Genomic DNA, 18236 nt, shown 5'->3' on the forward strand with positions numbered 1-18236 from the left:
ACCGTCAGAATTTGGAGACTTTTCTGTAGTAGCCAGAAGATGACAGAAACCAGACAAAGTAAATCCCTCGCAAAACACATAATAGCTGATAAAACAACAGCAACATTGGTGGGATAACTGAAATCCTCCTGAGCTATTCAGGAAGCCTTGCTGAAAGCTGCTGCAGGCCTAGAGGGGCAAACCCAGCATTGAGCTGCAAGGAGAACTCGAGTTTTGTGCCACGCTCCATCGAGGTCTCCTCAGGCAGAGTTTAGGTCAGTTCAGCTGAAAAGTCATTTATTGGAACCTCGAGCCTGGAAAGTTGTCTGGCCTCCAGAAGAGCCTTGCCAAGCTGCAGTTAAGGCAGAACAGAGAGTTGCTAGAAGCTTGAAATCAACCTTGTTAGCTGTATAAGTCCGGATAGTGCTGTGTATCTCAGAAAACACTGTCTCAGAAAACAAAGTTTAGTCTCTAATAAACTACGAATACATACACACAAAGTTACAAAGGTACTCACTTTTATAACAGACAAAGCTTATGCTGCAGACCAAAGATAAACCCTTTTACTATCCCACATTTCTTCACAACTATCTCAAAATCAGGTGTTAATCTGAAGGAGAACGTTCCTTTACAGCTGCTTTTCCTCAGAAGCATTCCTACAGTTTCTAAGGTGACTACAATGAGTTGAAGACCTCTGTGTCCAAACAAAAAAATACAAAGCTGGTGAAGGGTCTAGGAAACAAGTATAGTAATAACATAGCATACAATCAGCCACCAAAGACAAAGCTTTACAAAAAAAGCTCTTCAGATGCTGAACACTGAAAACCCACCCATAAACACTGAACACAAGCAGTGCTCTAAGAGTGTTTTTCCCTACCCCAGAATCACATAACTCACTGTCATGCTGACTTGAGTCACACGACTACCCATATGCTCAAATAAAGAAACCCGGCAGACTCTCCATCGCCCATGAAGTTCTAGCCCCTGCTTTCAAAACTCTATGAATTTTGTCCAACAAAGCTCTCCCGGTAAGACATTTACAAAGTGAGCACCTGGCTTTGGAGAGCCCCAGCCCAAATTCTCCCCATGCTATAGCCAGGCTCCCTCTTCTGTGCTCTGCATCTGCCCCCATGATTCACTCTCCTCTTTACACAGTGACCCTAAAAGACCACGATAACCAGTTCCCCAAAGGTTAAAGTATCCTCTTGGGGTACAGACATGGGTTCAGTGTTCCTCACGCTGAGTAGGTAAGCAGCCCAAGTTTCCCACTGTCAGGGAGATGTCTCTGCCCACGGATCATGTGCAAGGAGGCAGGTACTTCCTTTCCTTTTATGCTCCAATAAGCATCAGCATGAGAAGCCCAGGCAGACTGAAGCTTGGAGAGATGGAAACACAGAACTTCCTTCTTTCCTTCTCATGGTGCCCGTTCATGGAAAGAGAGAAAACTGCAAAGTTGTGCTTTCAAGGCATCTGAATGCATGGATGCTGTGATCCCATCCTCTTCCATGCTCATCCACATGGTCCTTTCCTCCTGTTTAGTGCTGAAATCAGTACTTATTTATTTCTTTATCTGATTTAGCAGAAGTAAACAGCCCAAGCAAAGACTCCCAGCTTTCCACAAGTTAATCTCCCTAAGATGGCTCACTGCAGGGTCAGAGGAGCAAGACTGCATCACAGCCAACTTAGATCCATGTCTAATCATTGCTATGTCCAGATCAGGGGCATGCTTCTCAGCGAAATTCCAACCCCTTCACTGACCATGCTTCAGCTCACAGCATGAAGCCATCTCACAGCAAGCAACTCAGATGTCTTCACACTGAAACTTAAATTAGAGACAGGCATCACAGGAGTAGCCTCATTGAACTTTAATCACTAATAAGCACTAAATCCATGGGGTGAGACCGAAACCAGGATGATATGGAGGTGTTGAAAGCATGCAGGTCCCTAAAACCAGGGGTTTTCCCCTACAGGTCCACTTTTCTTGCCCCTCCCCGCTTACTGCTTCACACATTGCCAAAAGCTGCCCTGAAACCACACCTCAGCATAATGCATAAGTGAGCAAAGCCACTGGATTCCTGCCAGCTCTTACGCTAGGGATGTGGTTCCGCGCTGGTAAGAACTGAACACGGAAAGAGCACATTTAGCTAAGAGACCATGCAGCCGACCCTCACTTTCCAGGCCAGCTCACGGCAGCCTTCAAGAAGCCAACAGGTTTAAGCGATGGCACGTGGAACCACAGCTGGTTCCAGCAAGCTCAGCTGTGCAGCCACTGCATTCACGCTCCACATGAAGGACTTGCAAAACAGCTGCGTCACCGCAACCTACCTCAGTGCTAAGCATCATGAGCAAGATCTTCTGCCTTCAAACCAGCCCAGAAGGAAGTTGGGCACCTTGTGTACAGCCTCAGAAGTACCGGTGACACATCGCAGAGCCATTGCCAACTGTGCCTGCTCCCAGATGAGCTATCCCAGCCACATCACTTTGTTCCCCATCAGCATCCCTACGCTGCTTCCTGCTGCTGCAGCTCTCCTCACCCACACCTACCCACCACAAGGAAGGGATGTGGCAGAGGAGATGGTATTCAGTTCAAGGTGATGCTGGCCTCATGTTTAAATACTCACTTCAAGTTTTGTTTAAAGCAAAGTGCTCTCAGCTATCAGGATTCTTTATTAATTTATAATAAGAAACACCATGCCAATGGAATTGAAAGATATCTGCGCCACTCTGCATACATTTTCTTTTAAGCATATACAACTGAACCTCAATTAGCTGTCAAATAATTATTGCATTTGTGGCTTATTTCCTAGGTAGATAACCTAAATCTGTAGCATTTATTAGCCTATATGCCAGACAAACAAATACTGCTTTCCAGCAACACAGGTCCCCTCCATACAAACAAATAGACACTGTTGGATCCAAACAAATTCCATATAACACCAGCTCAGCCACAACCACCCAGACTATGGGAGCACCACAAACACCCTGCTGCCATCTGACAGAGCCTGCTCCATTTGGAGAGACAGCCTTTTTACTCACTCCAACACAGCCCGCAGCTGGGCAGGCTAATTAGGTTCGGCGCAGCATTAGACGAGCACGCAGCCACCACGCTGCAGGGCCAGGCCAAATTCTCAACAAGCCCCAGGAGATCCTCCAGTGCAGGAGCTCAGACAGAGCACGGCCCCAGCCTGATCTCCCGTTCACACAGCTCAGTGCCTGGACACCTCAGTCTTCCAGCTCCATCCCTGCTTCTATCAGATTTTAAGAAGTCTTTAACTTAGAGAGGAACTTAAAAATCAAGTCCTTTCAATCAAAAACCATGGTAAATGTCATAAAAAACATATCATTCTTAAAGTATACAGCATCTTTTTACTATCAGAAGTCACTGAATGTATGAGGTGGTTTGCAAGACCAGTTAGAAACCCAATGAGTTTCACTGCTAAGGGTATTTTATGCTGTTCTATTTTTTTAGGATGAAAATAAATCAAACTAAACACACAAGAGTTAAAAAAAAAAAAAAAAAAAAAAAAAAAAAGCTTTCAATCATACTGTGCAAGTCTCACATTATCCAGTATTGCCTCTGGGCCTTTATTTGCCCAAATCTCAGCATCAGCAGTCCAGCTACTGTCAGCTTCCCATTTTGATTAAATACTTCGAGCTTCAAGGCAAAAAATAAAAATAAAGGAGGGGAAAGAAAGAGCCAGACTAAAAAGCTGTTCTGTTCTTTTTCTAAAGCATGGAGTCCCAAAATGTTTCACTCTAACGGTAAACACAGAAAATTTTTGTACTGTGATTTTACCTGAATGTTAGATATACACAAAGAGAAGTATGTATCAGCAACTGGCTTTATCACACCCTCTTTCAGAGACATCCTGATAGGAGACCCACACAATCTGTCAGAGCCCTTAACGAGGTTTCTCACACTCCCAATTTTACTTCTACAACAGACGTGCAACTCTGCAGAAGTTGGCCAAGCTGAATGCAAATCAACTTCTCGCAAAAATACATTCCCAGTGCTACGCCACCGACACCCCAGTCATTATCTCTAGACAACCTGATTCCCAGACAGCTCTAGTCACTGCTGAAGCCAGTGACAAAGCAAAATTTGAGTAGTTTTGCTTTTTTCTTCTTCTTTCCTTTCCACACCCCCCACAAGTGTCTGATAGTCTTCATTACTCTCTGCAACTTGCCCTATGCTGCACCACCACCAGAAACACTTTCTGTGTAGACCAGTAATCCTGCTACTGCAATAGCTTCCCTAAAAAGCAGGAAAACAAAACCAGCAGTCTGCCTGTGAGACAGCTGAAAGCCAGGAGCCTTGGTTCTGCCTGTGCAGAGCTGCTCCATCTAGAAGCCACCCTGGATTCACCTGGCATTTGGCACAGGTCTGGTAAGTCAATGGTAGGTTCTTCAAGAAACGACTTGACACATATTTAACAAGAGATTCTATCTATTTTTACAGACCATAAATATTGAAGGAATTAGGAAAATGCACTACTGAAAACGGTAACGAGAAGCTCATTTGCATTCTAACAGTAAATCTCAAATGACAGCTTCTCAAGCTGGCTCCAGTACAATTAGCAAGAAACTTTGTGAAGGAAATTAAATACAAACACTGCAGCAGAAATCCTGCCTAGCAGCCTGCCCCAAAGCACCGAAGATGCAAACACCGCACGCCTCATTTTCCTACTCTATTCTCCCTTAGCTTCTGAAGTGTCTACCACTGCGTATGAGCAGATAAAACACGTTTTAAAAATAAGAGTTTAGTTTTGTATGTTTGTTTCCCTCTCAATTCCCTTAAGCTCTCTGAGCAAGAATTACCAGGCTCTCCCCACCCCTCATTACAGGAATGTGTCAAGAGAAGACAGGAGACAGGAAGCATCAGAGGAAAACCAGCACTAACTGCAGGTATCACATGAAAACACACAAAGTGTTTTACCTGGGAAAAAAAAAATACTTTAAACAGAAAGTGATGTTTTATGTTACCTGCTGTTTCTTTCACTGTGTCCGAGTAGAGCTCGCTGTAAGGAAGCAGCATGGAAATGAGAGAGGTGACACCTGCAGGAAAGGCAGCAAACGTCTTTACAAGTACAGCTGAAGAATTGCTGCTAAGCTGATAAGCACAGAAAACCAAGGATCTCAAAGGGCACAGGGAAATGTGCTGAGAAATAAAAAAAAAAATCCTCAAGCCATGACTCAGATACTGTTCTGTATATAGACTTACACCTCTTCCTCTATCCCTTCCCTGAATTTTATAATATCTATTTAGTAAAACATTCAACATCCAAGGTGAGTCACAGAAAATCTGCCTACAGAAAAACTGCCAAGAAGCTCTGAGCAAGAAGATAAACATATCTCACTCGGATCTAGTTCAAATCCCAAGCACCAAATAAGCAGAAGTGCTACAGGGTCAGCAAAGGGGTCACGCCACATTTCCAGGTTTGTTAGCATTTTTCCCTCCAAACCTCCATTAAATAGTTAATTAGCACTTAAAAATACATGTGAAAGTTCAGTTGCTTGTCTTAGCTAGAAATCTTTTTACAAAGTTACCAAAAAATATCTGTATTTGTTACATAAACGTTTCCTTCCTTCTGTATCAGGGCTCCATGATACTACAAAAGCTTCAGCTCCTCCTGCAGACTGTTGTGAGGACTCCTCTGGCCAAAAAGGACAGAATGATCAGAGCTCCAGGTTACAAATGCATAAATGACAAAAACAAGAAAGTCTCTGAAAGCTTTCTGGGTTTAAACCAAAAGAAAACTTCTTTCACACTACCCCAAAAAAATGCAAAAATGCTTTAATACACAGTCTACAACTTGGAACATATCTCATTCAGAATGACAATTTGTATTTCTGCAAACATGGCAAGAAGCTGGCTTTGAAATAAACTTATGGAAACTTAAAAGCATCATTCGGAGCATGCACAAAGTGTTCTCTTCAGCTTTAAAAACAGGAATGATGCAATAGTCTGAGTGGTCCCAGACTGGGATCTTTCAAAAACCACAAAATATGCTTAGCATTAGAACAGAGGCAAGTGCTCCTATCTGACTTCACACTGTCAGGATGGCCCACACTAATTATTGCATTAATGAAGTTAATTTACTTTCTAGTGCGGACATTTCAGTCAATATAAAAATTGAATTGTTGATTGAAAAGCACAGTTAGAAATCCTTATGCAATGGATTTTTACAAAAGCCAGTCAAAACCACAAACGCTCAAGGGCACCCTACAGCCCTAATCAGATATTTTTTAAAGATGAAGTTGCTTCGTTAGCTCAATTAGGTTCTAAAGTTCAGGAAATCAAGTCATTTAAACACTCATTTGTAACTTGAATTTTGAAGGGATTTAACCATATCTTATTAAGATTATGATTTAAGTCAGCATGGTTTGCAATATTGGGAATCACAGGGGGAATAAAAAAGGTCTGAAAGGACCCCTGGAAGTCACTAACTCCAAACTTGTCACAGCAAGGCAGACCTCAGAGTCCAAGCAAGTCACTCAAGGCTTTGCCCAGCTCAATCTTGAAAGTCTTCAAAGGATGGAGGTAACACAATCACACCCAGGTACCTTTCTGAGATGAGTGTGTTGGCATTCCTCTTGCATTTCAATAGAAAGGGGACCAAAACTGGATGTGGTATTTTAGATACAGCTTTGCAAATGCCAGGTAATAGAATCCTAGGTTGGAAAAGACCTCTATGATCATGACATCCAAGCACCAACTTGAACCTCCAAGTCCCACCACTAACTGGTGTCCCTTAGCGCCCCAAGCACTATCAGCAGGGACTGCCAGCTATTCCCCGGTCAAAGCCACCTGCCAGCAAGGGCAGTCCCAGATTTTCCCTTTGACCCCTTGGTGCTGGATTTTCTCTTTCACCCATTTCTAGGACTTACAGGAGGCTCCTGTTGGCTCAGTGCCCCCGGGGCACACCAACCATCCCCTCCTTGCTCAGCGTGCGGGGAGGACACGCCATCCTATCATCTGGGCAGCTGGATATCATCACCAGCCCCGTACCAGCCCTAGGAACACCAAGTCAATGGCTACCAGTTTGGCCTTGAACTGCTGACTGGTTGGCTTGGGTCCCAGCCTCCCTCCCACCTTGCAGTCATCTAGACTATTTCTCCTCCATTTGGCAAAATGCCACGGGCAGCAATGTCAAAAGCCTTGCCTGTATATAAGAGCTCATTCTCCCCTTGTCCACAGAACCGGTTGGGTTATCATAGAAAGGAACCACGTTGTTTAAGTCAGTTGTTCTCTGGAAATCCATGCTGGCTGCCCTGTCACCTCCTTGCCCTTCGCGTACGTTGAAGCAGTTTTCCTGAGGGTCTGCTCCCTCACTTTGCTGAGGACTGAGGTGAGGCTGACTGCCCATACCCCCAGGTCCTCCTCCTCACCTCTGATCAAGAAAGGAGGAGTAACCCCAGAATGTGACGAAGACATGAAATTGAACTAGAAAATAAATACAGAATCTTGCTAGGTATCCACAGGATGTGTTTTGTGGAACACAAGTTTCATCTTGCTGTTATTATATCCAGTCTTCTGCTAGGCACTCAGAATGGAGAAGTTAGGTCTGCCCCCAGGCTTTCCATACTTGAGTATCATCTTGTACACCTTGGAGAAAATCAAGCTCACATGAGCATGCCTGTCAGCCAGTTTTCCCCCTTGTATACCTGTTTGGTTGAGACATGTCAGATTAATGTCTTAAAATAAGTGTTATACCTTTTTTTTCCCCCCCTACCCTAACACTCCTACTCCTTTAACCTGCTGGTTGGCTAACCATCAAATATGCAGCCTGGAAACAGCTACAGCATGTGCTGTGTCTTGCGTAGCTAATTGATAGTAACACAGAACTGCAGGTATTTAAGGAATTTAGGGAGGGAACAGAGACATTACAGAAGGTTATGAAAAACTGTCTGGGGCTCAGGATAGTGCTCATTGCAGTCAGGAGAGAACTAAGCACAAGTTCATAGAAAGCTTATCATCATCTCCACTCTCCTCACCACATTCTCCTGAAGAAGCAGTTCCGATTCCAAAAACCACAGGAAATCCCTTTAGTCTGTCCCCATGTGTTTCATAACTACCGAGCACAACCCTGGTGACCCAATTACACATGCAGACAATAAATAATAATAATAATAATAATAATAATAATACACGTGAAGACAATGAACAATATAACTTCAGCTTTTTTTTTTTTTTTAATTAGGTCAGGATTTACCACTTCAGCCACTACGTAGAACTGCAATACAGCAAGACACGAGGTAGGAAATCAGTATGGGCTTCTCGCTGCATGAAGATGGCAGGCTGTCTTACTCTGACAGCACATTTTGTGTTTTATAAATAGATTTACTTCACCTGCTATTCATCAAGCCGAAGTCTTCCTGTTACTAGTTACCTACTGGGACATGTTTTCTTCTAATACATACATTACAAGCCATTTACATTATATCCATGTATTTCATGATTTTCTTTCATAAAAATACAGCACTAAGACTGAAAGATCTTTCCACTTCAGACTCTCCCTCCCTGTGCTGAAGGAGGCAGTGTATTTTCAGAACCACGTGTAATTTGGCTCAAGCCTATAAAGCACCGTATTTGCTTTCTGAGAGCAAAAGAGCGTAGTTTATAATTTATGCTTAACACAAATACTTTATTCTGCTGTTTGCAAACACTTTTGGAGAAGATCTGCGGTCTCCTTATCTACCATAACTATGACAGTATGGGATTAACACACTCACCTTCTTCCTAACGTGTACTTACGCCCTACAGCATTTTTATTTCCAAACAGAATCCCATTTTTACCTCACTTCAGAAAAGCTCTAATTTGCCTGGGACACTGAAGTTCCCAACAGTCCATGGCCCACTCTCCCAATGATTATCTGAAGCTGCAGACACTCCCAGGCAGCTTGGAAGTATAGCTAAATTTGTGAAGTTGTACTTTAAAATCCCCCAACAAGAGACTTAACCAGTTACAAGACCAAACAGATGGGGGTCTGCTTTTCAGGAACAGTTGCTTTAGCCATTTTTTTTTTAGAGAGCATAGACTCTTACAACTAGACCAACAATATCTGATGATGATAGAGTGACCCTGCATGCTTTCTCTCCCTACTTCTCACACCACTGCCTCTTCCCTTGCACTGGTCTCACGCTGTTGGAGGGTGTGCCGGTTTAATTTGCTGCCAAACCAGCCAGCTGGTTCTCTTCCAGTTGGATTCAGCTCTGGCCAGTTTCTTCTACTAGATCATCCCAGGGACACATGATCACTAAATCTGCCAGAAGGGAAGATTAAAGAAAGCATTGATAAAGTCCTCAGGCAGGGAATGACCATGTCTAGAAGTGATGGATCCAGCACTTCCCTTGGCAACTAGTTCTAGTGGTTAATAGCTTCACTGATAGATAAGATATCGGTAGATATCGGTAAGATAAATTATACTGCTGTTTGCACACGTTTTAAGTTTTAGGTAGTTAATATTACATTTATCAATTTTTGACAGTGCTAAATAAGCCAACTTCCACAAAAGCATTCAAATAATGGGGATGTTCAAACAATGAGAGTTCAGAAAACGTTCAAATAATGAGAGTTTAGCCCAGCTGAGGAGACACAGAAGGACAGAGGTATACTTTCACAAGCCATACTCAGGCTGCTTCTCAATACAGACAGACTACTGAGAACAACAAAAACCAAACCCACAGAAACACAAAAAATACCTCAACAACAAGTTCCAGTTGTTTATGAAGTATTTTCCCTTTAAAGCCATTATGAAGTCGATAAAGACACGGGCATAGCTTAAAAATGGCTAACATGGATAGAGGAAAATGACTAGAAGTTTTAGAATAGCCTTCTAAAATCAAGTACAAGAGAGCTATGAAATTATCAGTTTGCTGGATCATGGACATCACGGAGAGTGATTAAGATAGACTCTGAGGAGAAATTAAATGTTTCAGCTTGAATCGAGTGCAAAGTAACCGCAGGCTACACTGTACAAGGTGAGATTCTCTCCCTTCCCTGGCCCCTGAAATGTATTCCCACCCCCTCTCTCGCACAGGAGGTAATGACTGCGCAGTCGGAGCAAGGCCATTCGGCCTGCCAACAGGGCGGTAAACCAGGCAGAGCAGTTTCCCCCACATCAGGCAGCTTATCAGCTCTCACCACGGCCTCATAACCTCCAGAGCCAAAAGCAAGACAGGGAGAGTAACCGCAAAGCTTCGGCCCTTTGTGGCAGCAGCCTGGAGTTATCTCCAACAAGGCACAGCACGAAACTGTACCCACAGGATGACTTTCAGAGCAAGTCCAATTACGTGCCAGTCAGCCCTACAACAAAGCCCTTCCCAACTAGAGATACAGCTTCAGAGTTAAATGATGTGATTTGCCTTTACTAAGAGTGAAAGCTTTATGAAACCAGCGGTTTCATTTCTCAGAGCAGCAAAGATGAAGACTTTTCTCTCCCCGGTCCCAAAAAAAACATATTGCATGGGAATGACTCAAACCATTCTGACAAGTTTGCTCATTGTTCTATTTTTGCATTTTTCCTGAAAAAAAAAAAAAAAGCAGAAACAATGCGGCTTAGGAAAAAGAAAAATAGGCTAAATTAGGGTATATCAATACGTTTCCAATAAATCCAACTGAACTCAAGTTATAAGAATCCTTTCCACCAGGCTTTATTTCAGCTAATGCTATAAATGAACGCCAGCTGACTCTGCTTTAAGTAACTACCTCACCTTCCTCTTGCTTCCATCCCTTTTTTTTTTTTTTTTTTTGCAGCCATGAGCTTCCTCTCAATTCCTGCAGAGCCAGCCTAGCTGAAAGCTATTTCAGGAAGACAGGGAAGTTTCAGATGATTCAGCTTGTATAAACAAGGAAAGAGGACAATGATCACTGGCCGGAGCTAAGTGAAGGGTGAGACTTAATTTCAGCACCAGTTTAAAATGCTCAAGCTTCATATACAGTCAAAAACATGTGACTAAGGCTGACCACTTAATAATTTTCTCCAAAAGGTAAAAATTGATGACTTAGAGTCTTCTTTAGATGGTAAGTCAGGCAAATTTCCAGGAACTCTGGAAAAACTGCTTTCTTAAATTAAAATAATAATAATTCCAGTCCAGAAAAAAAATCTATTTACAGCTGCTGAGATGTGGCTGCTGCAGAAGCAGCAACAAAAAGAATAAAGAGAGTGCTCAGTGCCGCTTCATTCCAAAGCCATTTGCATATTTCTCTGCTATCAGAAGGTATCACGTTCATGGTGATTTCAGTCCTGTTCAGAAAATAGCACGAGCTTAAGCTATTCCAATAACTTAAAAGTATATTTTATCTGGTTGAACCAACAAAGGTGATAAAATTGATTCTGAGTTTCTTAAAAAATAACGTCAAATTTAAACTCAAAGTTCTACGTTCACAAAGCTATTTGGTACCATGACACATGAACATACAGATCCCTGCTTCGTCCTCCAGTCAACAGAGCTCCAGCTGCAAGCTTCTCCTGTAACATCACAAGTCAGTGCTGTCCAAACTCATGAAATAACAGCAAAATGCCTTATTCTGGTTTTAAATATTCTCAAGCCAAAGATTTTTAGCAACAACAGAAAAAATATATTTATCATTTTCCAAATATCAGGTTGCAGAGATTTGTTTAATATTTCAACATTAATATTAGATTTGAAATGATTGCACTGAAAGCAAACTTGCCTAACAGCTTGTTATACCTTGATTGCATTATAGGTAATAAATGTTCCTTTAAGAAAAGTTAACTTAATATTCTAGGTGACCTTGCATGATATTTACTTCAGTGTCTATTATCCAGAAGTGGAAAGATTTAACTCATTTGGAAGACACATACTGTGATGCTTCCTTCAGTCTGATTTAGGACTTGGCAGTCACAGGCCCTAGCTATTTCAGGAAATGCAGATATGCTGCTCAAAAACATCTACAATACATTATTTTAGTCATTCAGGTTTCCTGAAAAAGCAACATTTCATACTGACTTTATATGAAATCAATTGTGCATACGGCTGGAGCAATAAAATGAAATCCAAGCCCAAAATAGTTGTTACTATTAGTCAGAGAAAGTAAATATTTGTGCTGGCGCCACAATATTATTCAAATAAATTACAGTTTATGCCAAGAATCACAGAAAAAATTAGGCCGACAGGAACCTATGGAGGTCACCTAGGTGAACATCCTGCTGAAAGCAAGGCTGGCTTTGAAATTATGGTACACTTTTATTTAACAGAGCAAGCAATCACTCGAGAAAGTAGGTGACCGAGCAGATAGTTCTAGTACTTCAGCCCTGCTAAAAATCCTTGTGACAAGAAGCTGAGGGCAATGCAGAAGCAGGTTTAAGCTCACCCCATCACAGGGACAAAGTTGCACAGAGCTATTTCTCATTACTGTGTGTCTAGGGAGACTGCAAAGGCACAAAGTTAACATTTGTGGGGCACGTGGAACTTTTCAGATCACTCACAGTCTGACAGCTTGGAGTAGAAGAGAAAAATCAATGCTTACAGACAGGAAAGGAAAAGCTGAATGTAATTTAACTACACTACAGGAGGCTATTTCAAATCCTTTAAAAAGGAACAGAGACAGCTCAGACTTGTTTTAAGTGCCCAGGTTGCAAACACAGATCAGACACCCTCTATTAGCTACAGGTCAGCCATTCTCAGCCACCAGCTTTCTGCTAGAAATAGCTATAATCCAGATCCACTAGCAAAAAAAAAACAAAAATCATTTGATCATCATACCTACTTCTGTCAAGTTGACCTGAGTCACTTTAGGCACTTCTACTGCTCTTCTTTCCTAATAAGTCACTTTTATGAAACTGGGTTAGAGAACTACTGTGCAAGCAGTCACATGTGATAGCGTATCTGCGGAAATAGAAGTGACAGAAGAGCTCAGCACCAACAGCCAGACAGGGACAGACTGGAGCAATCACCCAGCTTAGCCCCAGACAGCACGGCATACCCAACCACGTATTTTGTGTGTGCATGCAACCAAAAGACACTAAAAAGCTAACACAGGGAGACAACAGAGCCAAGGAGGTCAGCAAAGGTGAAGAGACTTCAAAGGCAAGATGCTATCTAACTGAAACAAAACACTAAGAACTGCTAGGAAAACAAAAGAAAACCGAGGAAGCAAATATAATTACGTCCCTGTGTGGAGTTAGTCTCGAACAAAACATCTCTAACATCTCTTCACAAGATTAAAGTGGCATCAAAACTTGAAAATTAAAATTAAAAAACACACAAAGATGACCAGCATGTGTGTGTTTCCTCACACAGGAGGAAAATAAAGGCATGAAGATTTCTCAGTCTGAAAGACGAACGGCTCCAGGGGATCAAAACCAAACCTGCAAGGTAACTATAAGGAGGTCAGCAAGCAAGCAATCTGCAATTTCTAAGAAATACAGAGACTTCAGGCTGAGAAAGCAGCTTTAGGGGAGAGAGGGGAAAAATGCACACAGACAGGAAGCATTCCCTCACACACACACACCCCATTCATGTTAAATACTCTCACTGCCGCAGGAAGCTGTGGAGGGCAGGAGCCACATTCCTCCCAGCCCCACTTGTACAAGTCCCTGATGGTCTGTCACTATGGGTTACAAGATTCAGTCAAACTCCAAACACCTTTCAAAAAGTCCCAAAGTTACCAATTGCTTGCCAACACCTTTGAGAAAGTCCATAAATTAGTAATAGCCAGGCAATGGGTGATGCCAGAAAATGGAGAAGATCCCGCGGCTGACCTGCTTTACATATCCTTTTCATAAACCTACCACAGACAGTGCATCAGCTCTTTCGTTTTCTTTCTTTTGGGGATGGAGGGAAGCAGGCATTAGCCAAGCCAACAGCCTCTAGCAGGCTTTCATGGGATTTCTCCTCCACCATGACACAAACCCTGTAACCACCAACTCCTTCCAGCCACAGGGCAGCAGACTGTAGCAGCTTAGACATTTCTCTTCCAGAGGTCATCTTTCCCTTATTTTCCCTTATAGTTTTGTCTAGAATACAAAAAAAAATGATAAGAAAGCACTTTGCTCAACATTGCCAGCCAGCCTGTCAACATTACATGCAGCAACAACCGTAATACAGACAAGCTGCTTCATTTAGCAATACCTTGGACTTCTGATTAAGTCATTTTATTCTTCAGTAGCTTACTGTAAATAAAGTTCAACTGCACACTGGATCTGACACATTTCTCGGTAAAAATACTCACTGAAGGACTCATACCTCTTTTTTCTTCACCAGTTACAAGAACAAACATTGTAGTAATGTTTCATTAGTTTTTGTAATGCTGCTAGTGAATATTCAACCTCTCACTGTCCCTGTGATAATACATTAAAAGCATTCAGTCTACTTAAAAAAAAAAAAAAAAAAGACCTAGATTTTTTTTGTTGCAATAGGAAGGTAAAGAAAGCAAAAGACCTCATGCAAGTTTAATGCTCAATGAAATTTAAAATATATTTGGTCTACAGAAACTGTTTCATATTTGTACTCATTCTGTTAGCAGTGAAGAAGCGTGTCCAGCTTCTTTAAGTATTACACACAGTTTTCCAAAGATGAAGTGCACCAAATTCAGATATATTAACTCTTGGGAACCACAAATCTGTCAGCACTGATTTTTGCCAATGAAGTAAAGGAAAAAAAGGGTAAAACTGCATGTAGCAAAAGTCCATGAAATTTCAATGTATCACTGCGGTAGAGTATCAACTGTTGCTACAATATTTCATTCTTAGTTGTGAAGAGACACAGAAATTATTTGTACACTGCAAATTCAGCTCAATCTCCTTGATAATGCCCAAGTTATATAATCGTATAATTTCTCAACTATAATTAGGAAAATTACCTGCTATCCAGCCATAGAAATAAACAGGAAAGATGTCATAATGCAACTCTACTTCCCTCTAAAATGGTTGTCAACCATGGGTAGCAAACATATGATTCAATCAATAAAAAGATCTTTCCCTAGAACATCTGAACATTTTTCCCTTAAATTCATCTACTTTCCATCTATTTGTAGAACCACGTATCAAATCCCCATGATTAATGCAGTACAGAAGGCAAAGAATTATAATGACAGAGTAATCACATAACAGGGCATCATCGGTGGCTTTACAGAGTCTGTGTTTGTCACCACCGATAACTTCCTCCTCCTCACCATCATTCACATGCTCCTGCAACATTCATTTCCAACATTATAAGAACATAAAAGTCCCTGTTTCAAGGCACTTGGTATTTCTGTCCTTCCACTTTTGGTTTCCCCCGAATCATATTCCTCCTCTGGTTCCCCATGAATCTTAGAAAACCATGCATTTGTCAAATACCTCCACGATTTCCTCCAAGCCATCCCTGACATACAAAACCTCCTTCAGAGGCTGGCATAAAAGACAAACAATCTCTTATCAAGAGCCAGCTCTACCATGACGTCAGTAATAAAGTAATTAAATAATGGCTTCTCAGAATAAACGCAAAGCCATCACTAAATATAGCTAGTGTAGTGCCAACTAAAGTTAGGTCTTTTTTCACTCTAATTTTTGGAGATGTTTTACTGTATATTCTTCCCCATTTTTCATTCAGAAGAATTGAAAATTCTGAATATTTTGAATAAAGGATTAGACCTTGATAGAAAACCCTATTTAAAAGGCTCTGGGATCCTGCTATAATCATTTGCAGACATTTGCCAGCGTTCTGGCAGAAGCACTTCTAACGTAATTGCACAGGCACACAAATTGTTATGGTTATAATAATCCACGCAGTAACAATACTTGACACAGTTTATGGACCCACTCAATTCAGCCACCTATGGAGCAGTAATAACATGCTCGCTACTGTAATCAGAAAAGACAGAGAGAGAAGACATACTTAAGGAAGAGTAAAGAAAAAAAAAAAACTACATCAAACAAGGTTTAACAGTGATCATAGCCTGAAAACCAGACCAAGACCTTTATTAAAAGTCTTGGGCAATATTCCCAACTGCACACTAATACTTTTAATAATTCGGACCTACTCTATGGAAACCCCCAGATATTTCACATTTCAACATTACACAGGGCTGAAAACGTTTAATTAGCATACTAAACCTTTACATTATAGGCAGTGCCAGCGCTGTCTGCTGCAATGACTGATGTAAACACTTCTTGCGAGTATGACAATGCAGCTCAGAAAGTACAAAATAATAACTCCTACCTATTCTGAACCATGAAAAAGTGATTTATTAAAGCTCTGCTTATGTCAGAGCCTGCAATACCGATCTCATTTTATATTTTCAGACCTCATTTTAAGCATGCTTTCAATACAAATTACTTTGCAATAGAAAATAAATGAAATCACTTCCTTATAATCCCAAGAAACACAAGTCAGGAGGAGCGCGTATCGCTTCACTAACCGCGCATTTGATTCGCACGCCATGCACTTCTTCCCCTCTATTTATACATAAGGAGGAGGAAGAAAAGCTACGCAAAAACAACTTTGTTTCCACTTAAAAAAGCTTAAACCGTGCTCGTCAATGTGGCAGACTTGCACACAGCAGCCGACGTACACACACGCCTCTGGCACAAAACAAGCAAGCTACCACCGTGCACACCCCCCACAAGTACATTCAGCAGCTAAAATCGTACAGGGCAGTGCAGTGAGCAATTAACGTCATATAAGTGAGGGTAACCGAGACAGAGACGATGCACAATGGAAATTGGGGGGTGTCGGAATAAAAATACAGGAGCCTGATGAGCAGCATTTAAAACACCCCTTCATTTGTCCCTGTGCAAACACTGTTAAGTTATGGGTTCGGCCGAGCGCAGCCGATTGTTTCCAGCACAAACCTGATCTGGCACATTATAAAAATACAGCTATCTCAAGCAGCTGCACCTTTGTTGTTTTTTTTTTTTTTTTAACGAACACCTTAGTGGAAAAATGGGTGAAGCTGAAACCTAGCTGGGGAGGGGAAAAAGAACAACAAAACTCTACCACCTCGGAGGGGCTGGGTTTGACCAGAGCCGTTTTTACTCTTCGCCTGCTTCCTCCACCGAGCAGCCGGTGGCAATGCGGGACTCTGTGGCTCCAGAGTCCCCCATAAATCTCAGGAAACCCCATTTCCCTCATGATTTCTTCTGGGCCCCCCATTCCCCTCAGAGTCCTCCTGAGGAACCCCCCGGGACCCCAGGCTCCCCTCAGGGCCCCTTCGCTCCCCTCAGAGGCCTCCTATTTCCCTCAGGGTCCCCTCAGGACCCCCTGCTCCCCTCAGATCCCCCCCAGAACACTCCCGTTCCCCTCAGAGCCCCCCGGACCCCAGACTCCCCTCAGGACCCCCCCGTTCCCCTCAGAGCCCCCCAAAGACGCCTCAAGACACCCCCGTTCCCTCAGGACCCCCTTAGGACCCCTCAGGACCCCCTTACTCCCCTCAAGACCCCCCCAGGACTCCCTCAGAGCCCCCACCACACCCCAAAAGCCGCTCCTTCTCCCACCTGCCGCCGACCCAGCCCCACACAAACCCACCTCTCCGCCGGCACTCGCCCCCCGCCCCAACACGTTTGCACCTCACCCATCTCCAGCGAGCTCCTCTCCCCTTTTTTGGGCGGTTGTAAATCCCAAAACCTCCCCAGACAAAGCGGGGCAGGCACCCGGTGCGTGTCCCCCCCCCCCCTTACCCCCTCAACCTCGCTCACCCATGCTGCGCCCGCCCGCCCGCCCGGCGGGGCTCGGCGGCTGCGGGTCCCGCCGTACTCGCTCAAACCGGGCACTGAGGCTCCATGCGGGCCGCTGAGGGCGCTGTGGGGCTGCTGCGGGGCCGGGGGGGGCGAATCAGACCCGACCCGTCCCGTCCCGTCCCGTCCCGTCCCGTCCCGTCCCGTCGCCGCCTTTCACCCCCCCCTTTCCCCGCTGCCCGCCTCAGGCGACCTCCGCCACCGGCGGCACCGCCCCCCCCCCCCACCCCCTCCCACCCGCGACGGGAGGGGGGGCAAATCTCGCGAGATCTCCTCCCCACGCTTGCTGAGGTTGCCAGGCAGGGTGACGTCACCGCCGCCGTCCCCTCCACACAGACTCTCCCCCCGCCCACCCCCCCCCACACTCAGTTCTTACCCCAAAAAACAGTGGTTTGGGGCAACCCACACACACAGCGAGGGGCAGGCTGTGGGGTCGTAGCGCTGAGGTCTTTCCTCCAAGCCCCCTGGGGGTACACCCGCTCCCACCCCAGGCTGCTCCTCACTTTTTGGGGGTGAAAGTCCCCTTTTTTAGCTTGGAGCGTGTGTAGGATTGGGCATTGGTTTGCAGTGGTTTA

General features: G+C 43.5%; 1 protein-coding gene across 2 annotated transcripts in view; it reads right to left on the reverse strand.

The window, feature by feature from the left end:
• Positions 1-17730, reverse strand: part of CD2AP (CD2 associated protein) — a 75380-nt gene extending 57650 nt beyond the window's left edge. The window contains exon 1 of one of the 2 annotated variants that reach the window (XM_084516311.1): positions 17623-17730. In XM_084516311.1, the coding sequence (XP_084372437.1) occupies positions 17623-17626 (4 nt within the window). In that variant the 5' untranslated portion in view covers positions 17627-17730. Of the gene's footprint in view, positions 1-4962; positions 5032-17622 lie in introns of those variants that run through there. The other variant, XM_084516309.1, reaches the window with a different exon arrangement.
• Between the last annotated feature and the right edge of the window lie 506 nt (positions 17731-18236).

This window comes from Aythya ferina (genome assembly GCF_964211825.1).
Source record: "Aythya ferina genome assembly, chromosome: 3".
Classification (NCBI taxonomy): domain Eukaryota; kingdom Metazoa; phylum Chordata; class Aves; order Anseriformes; family Anatidae; genus Aythya; species Aythya ferina.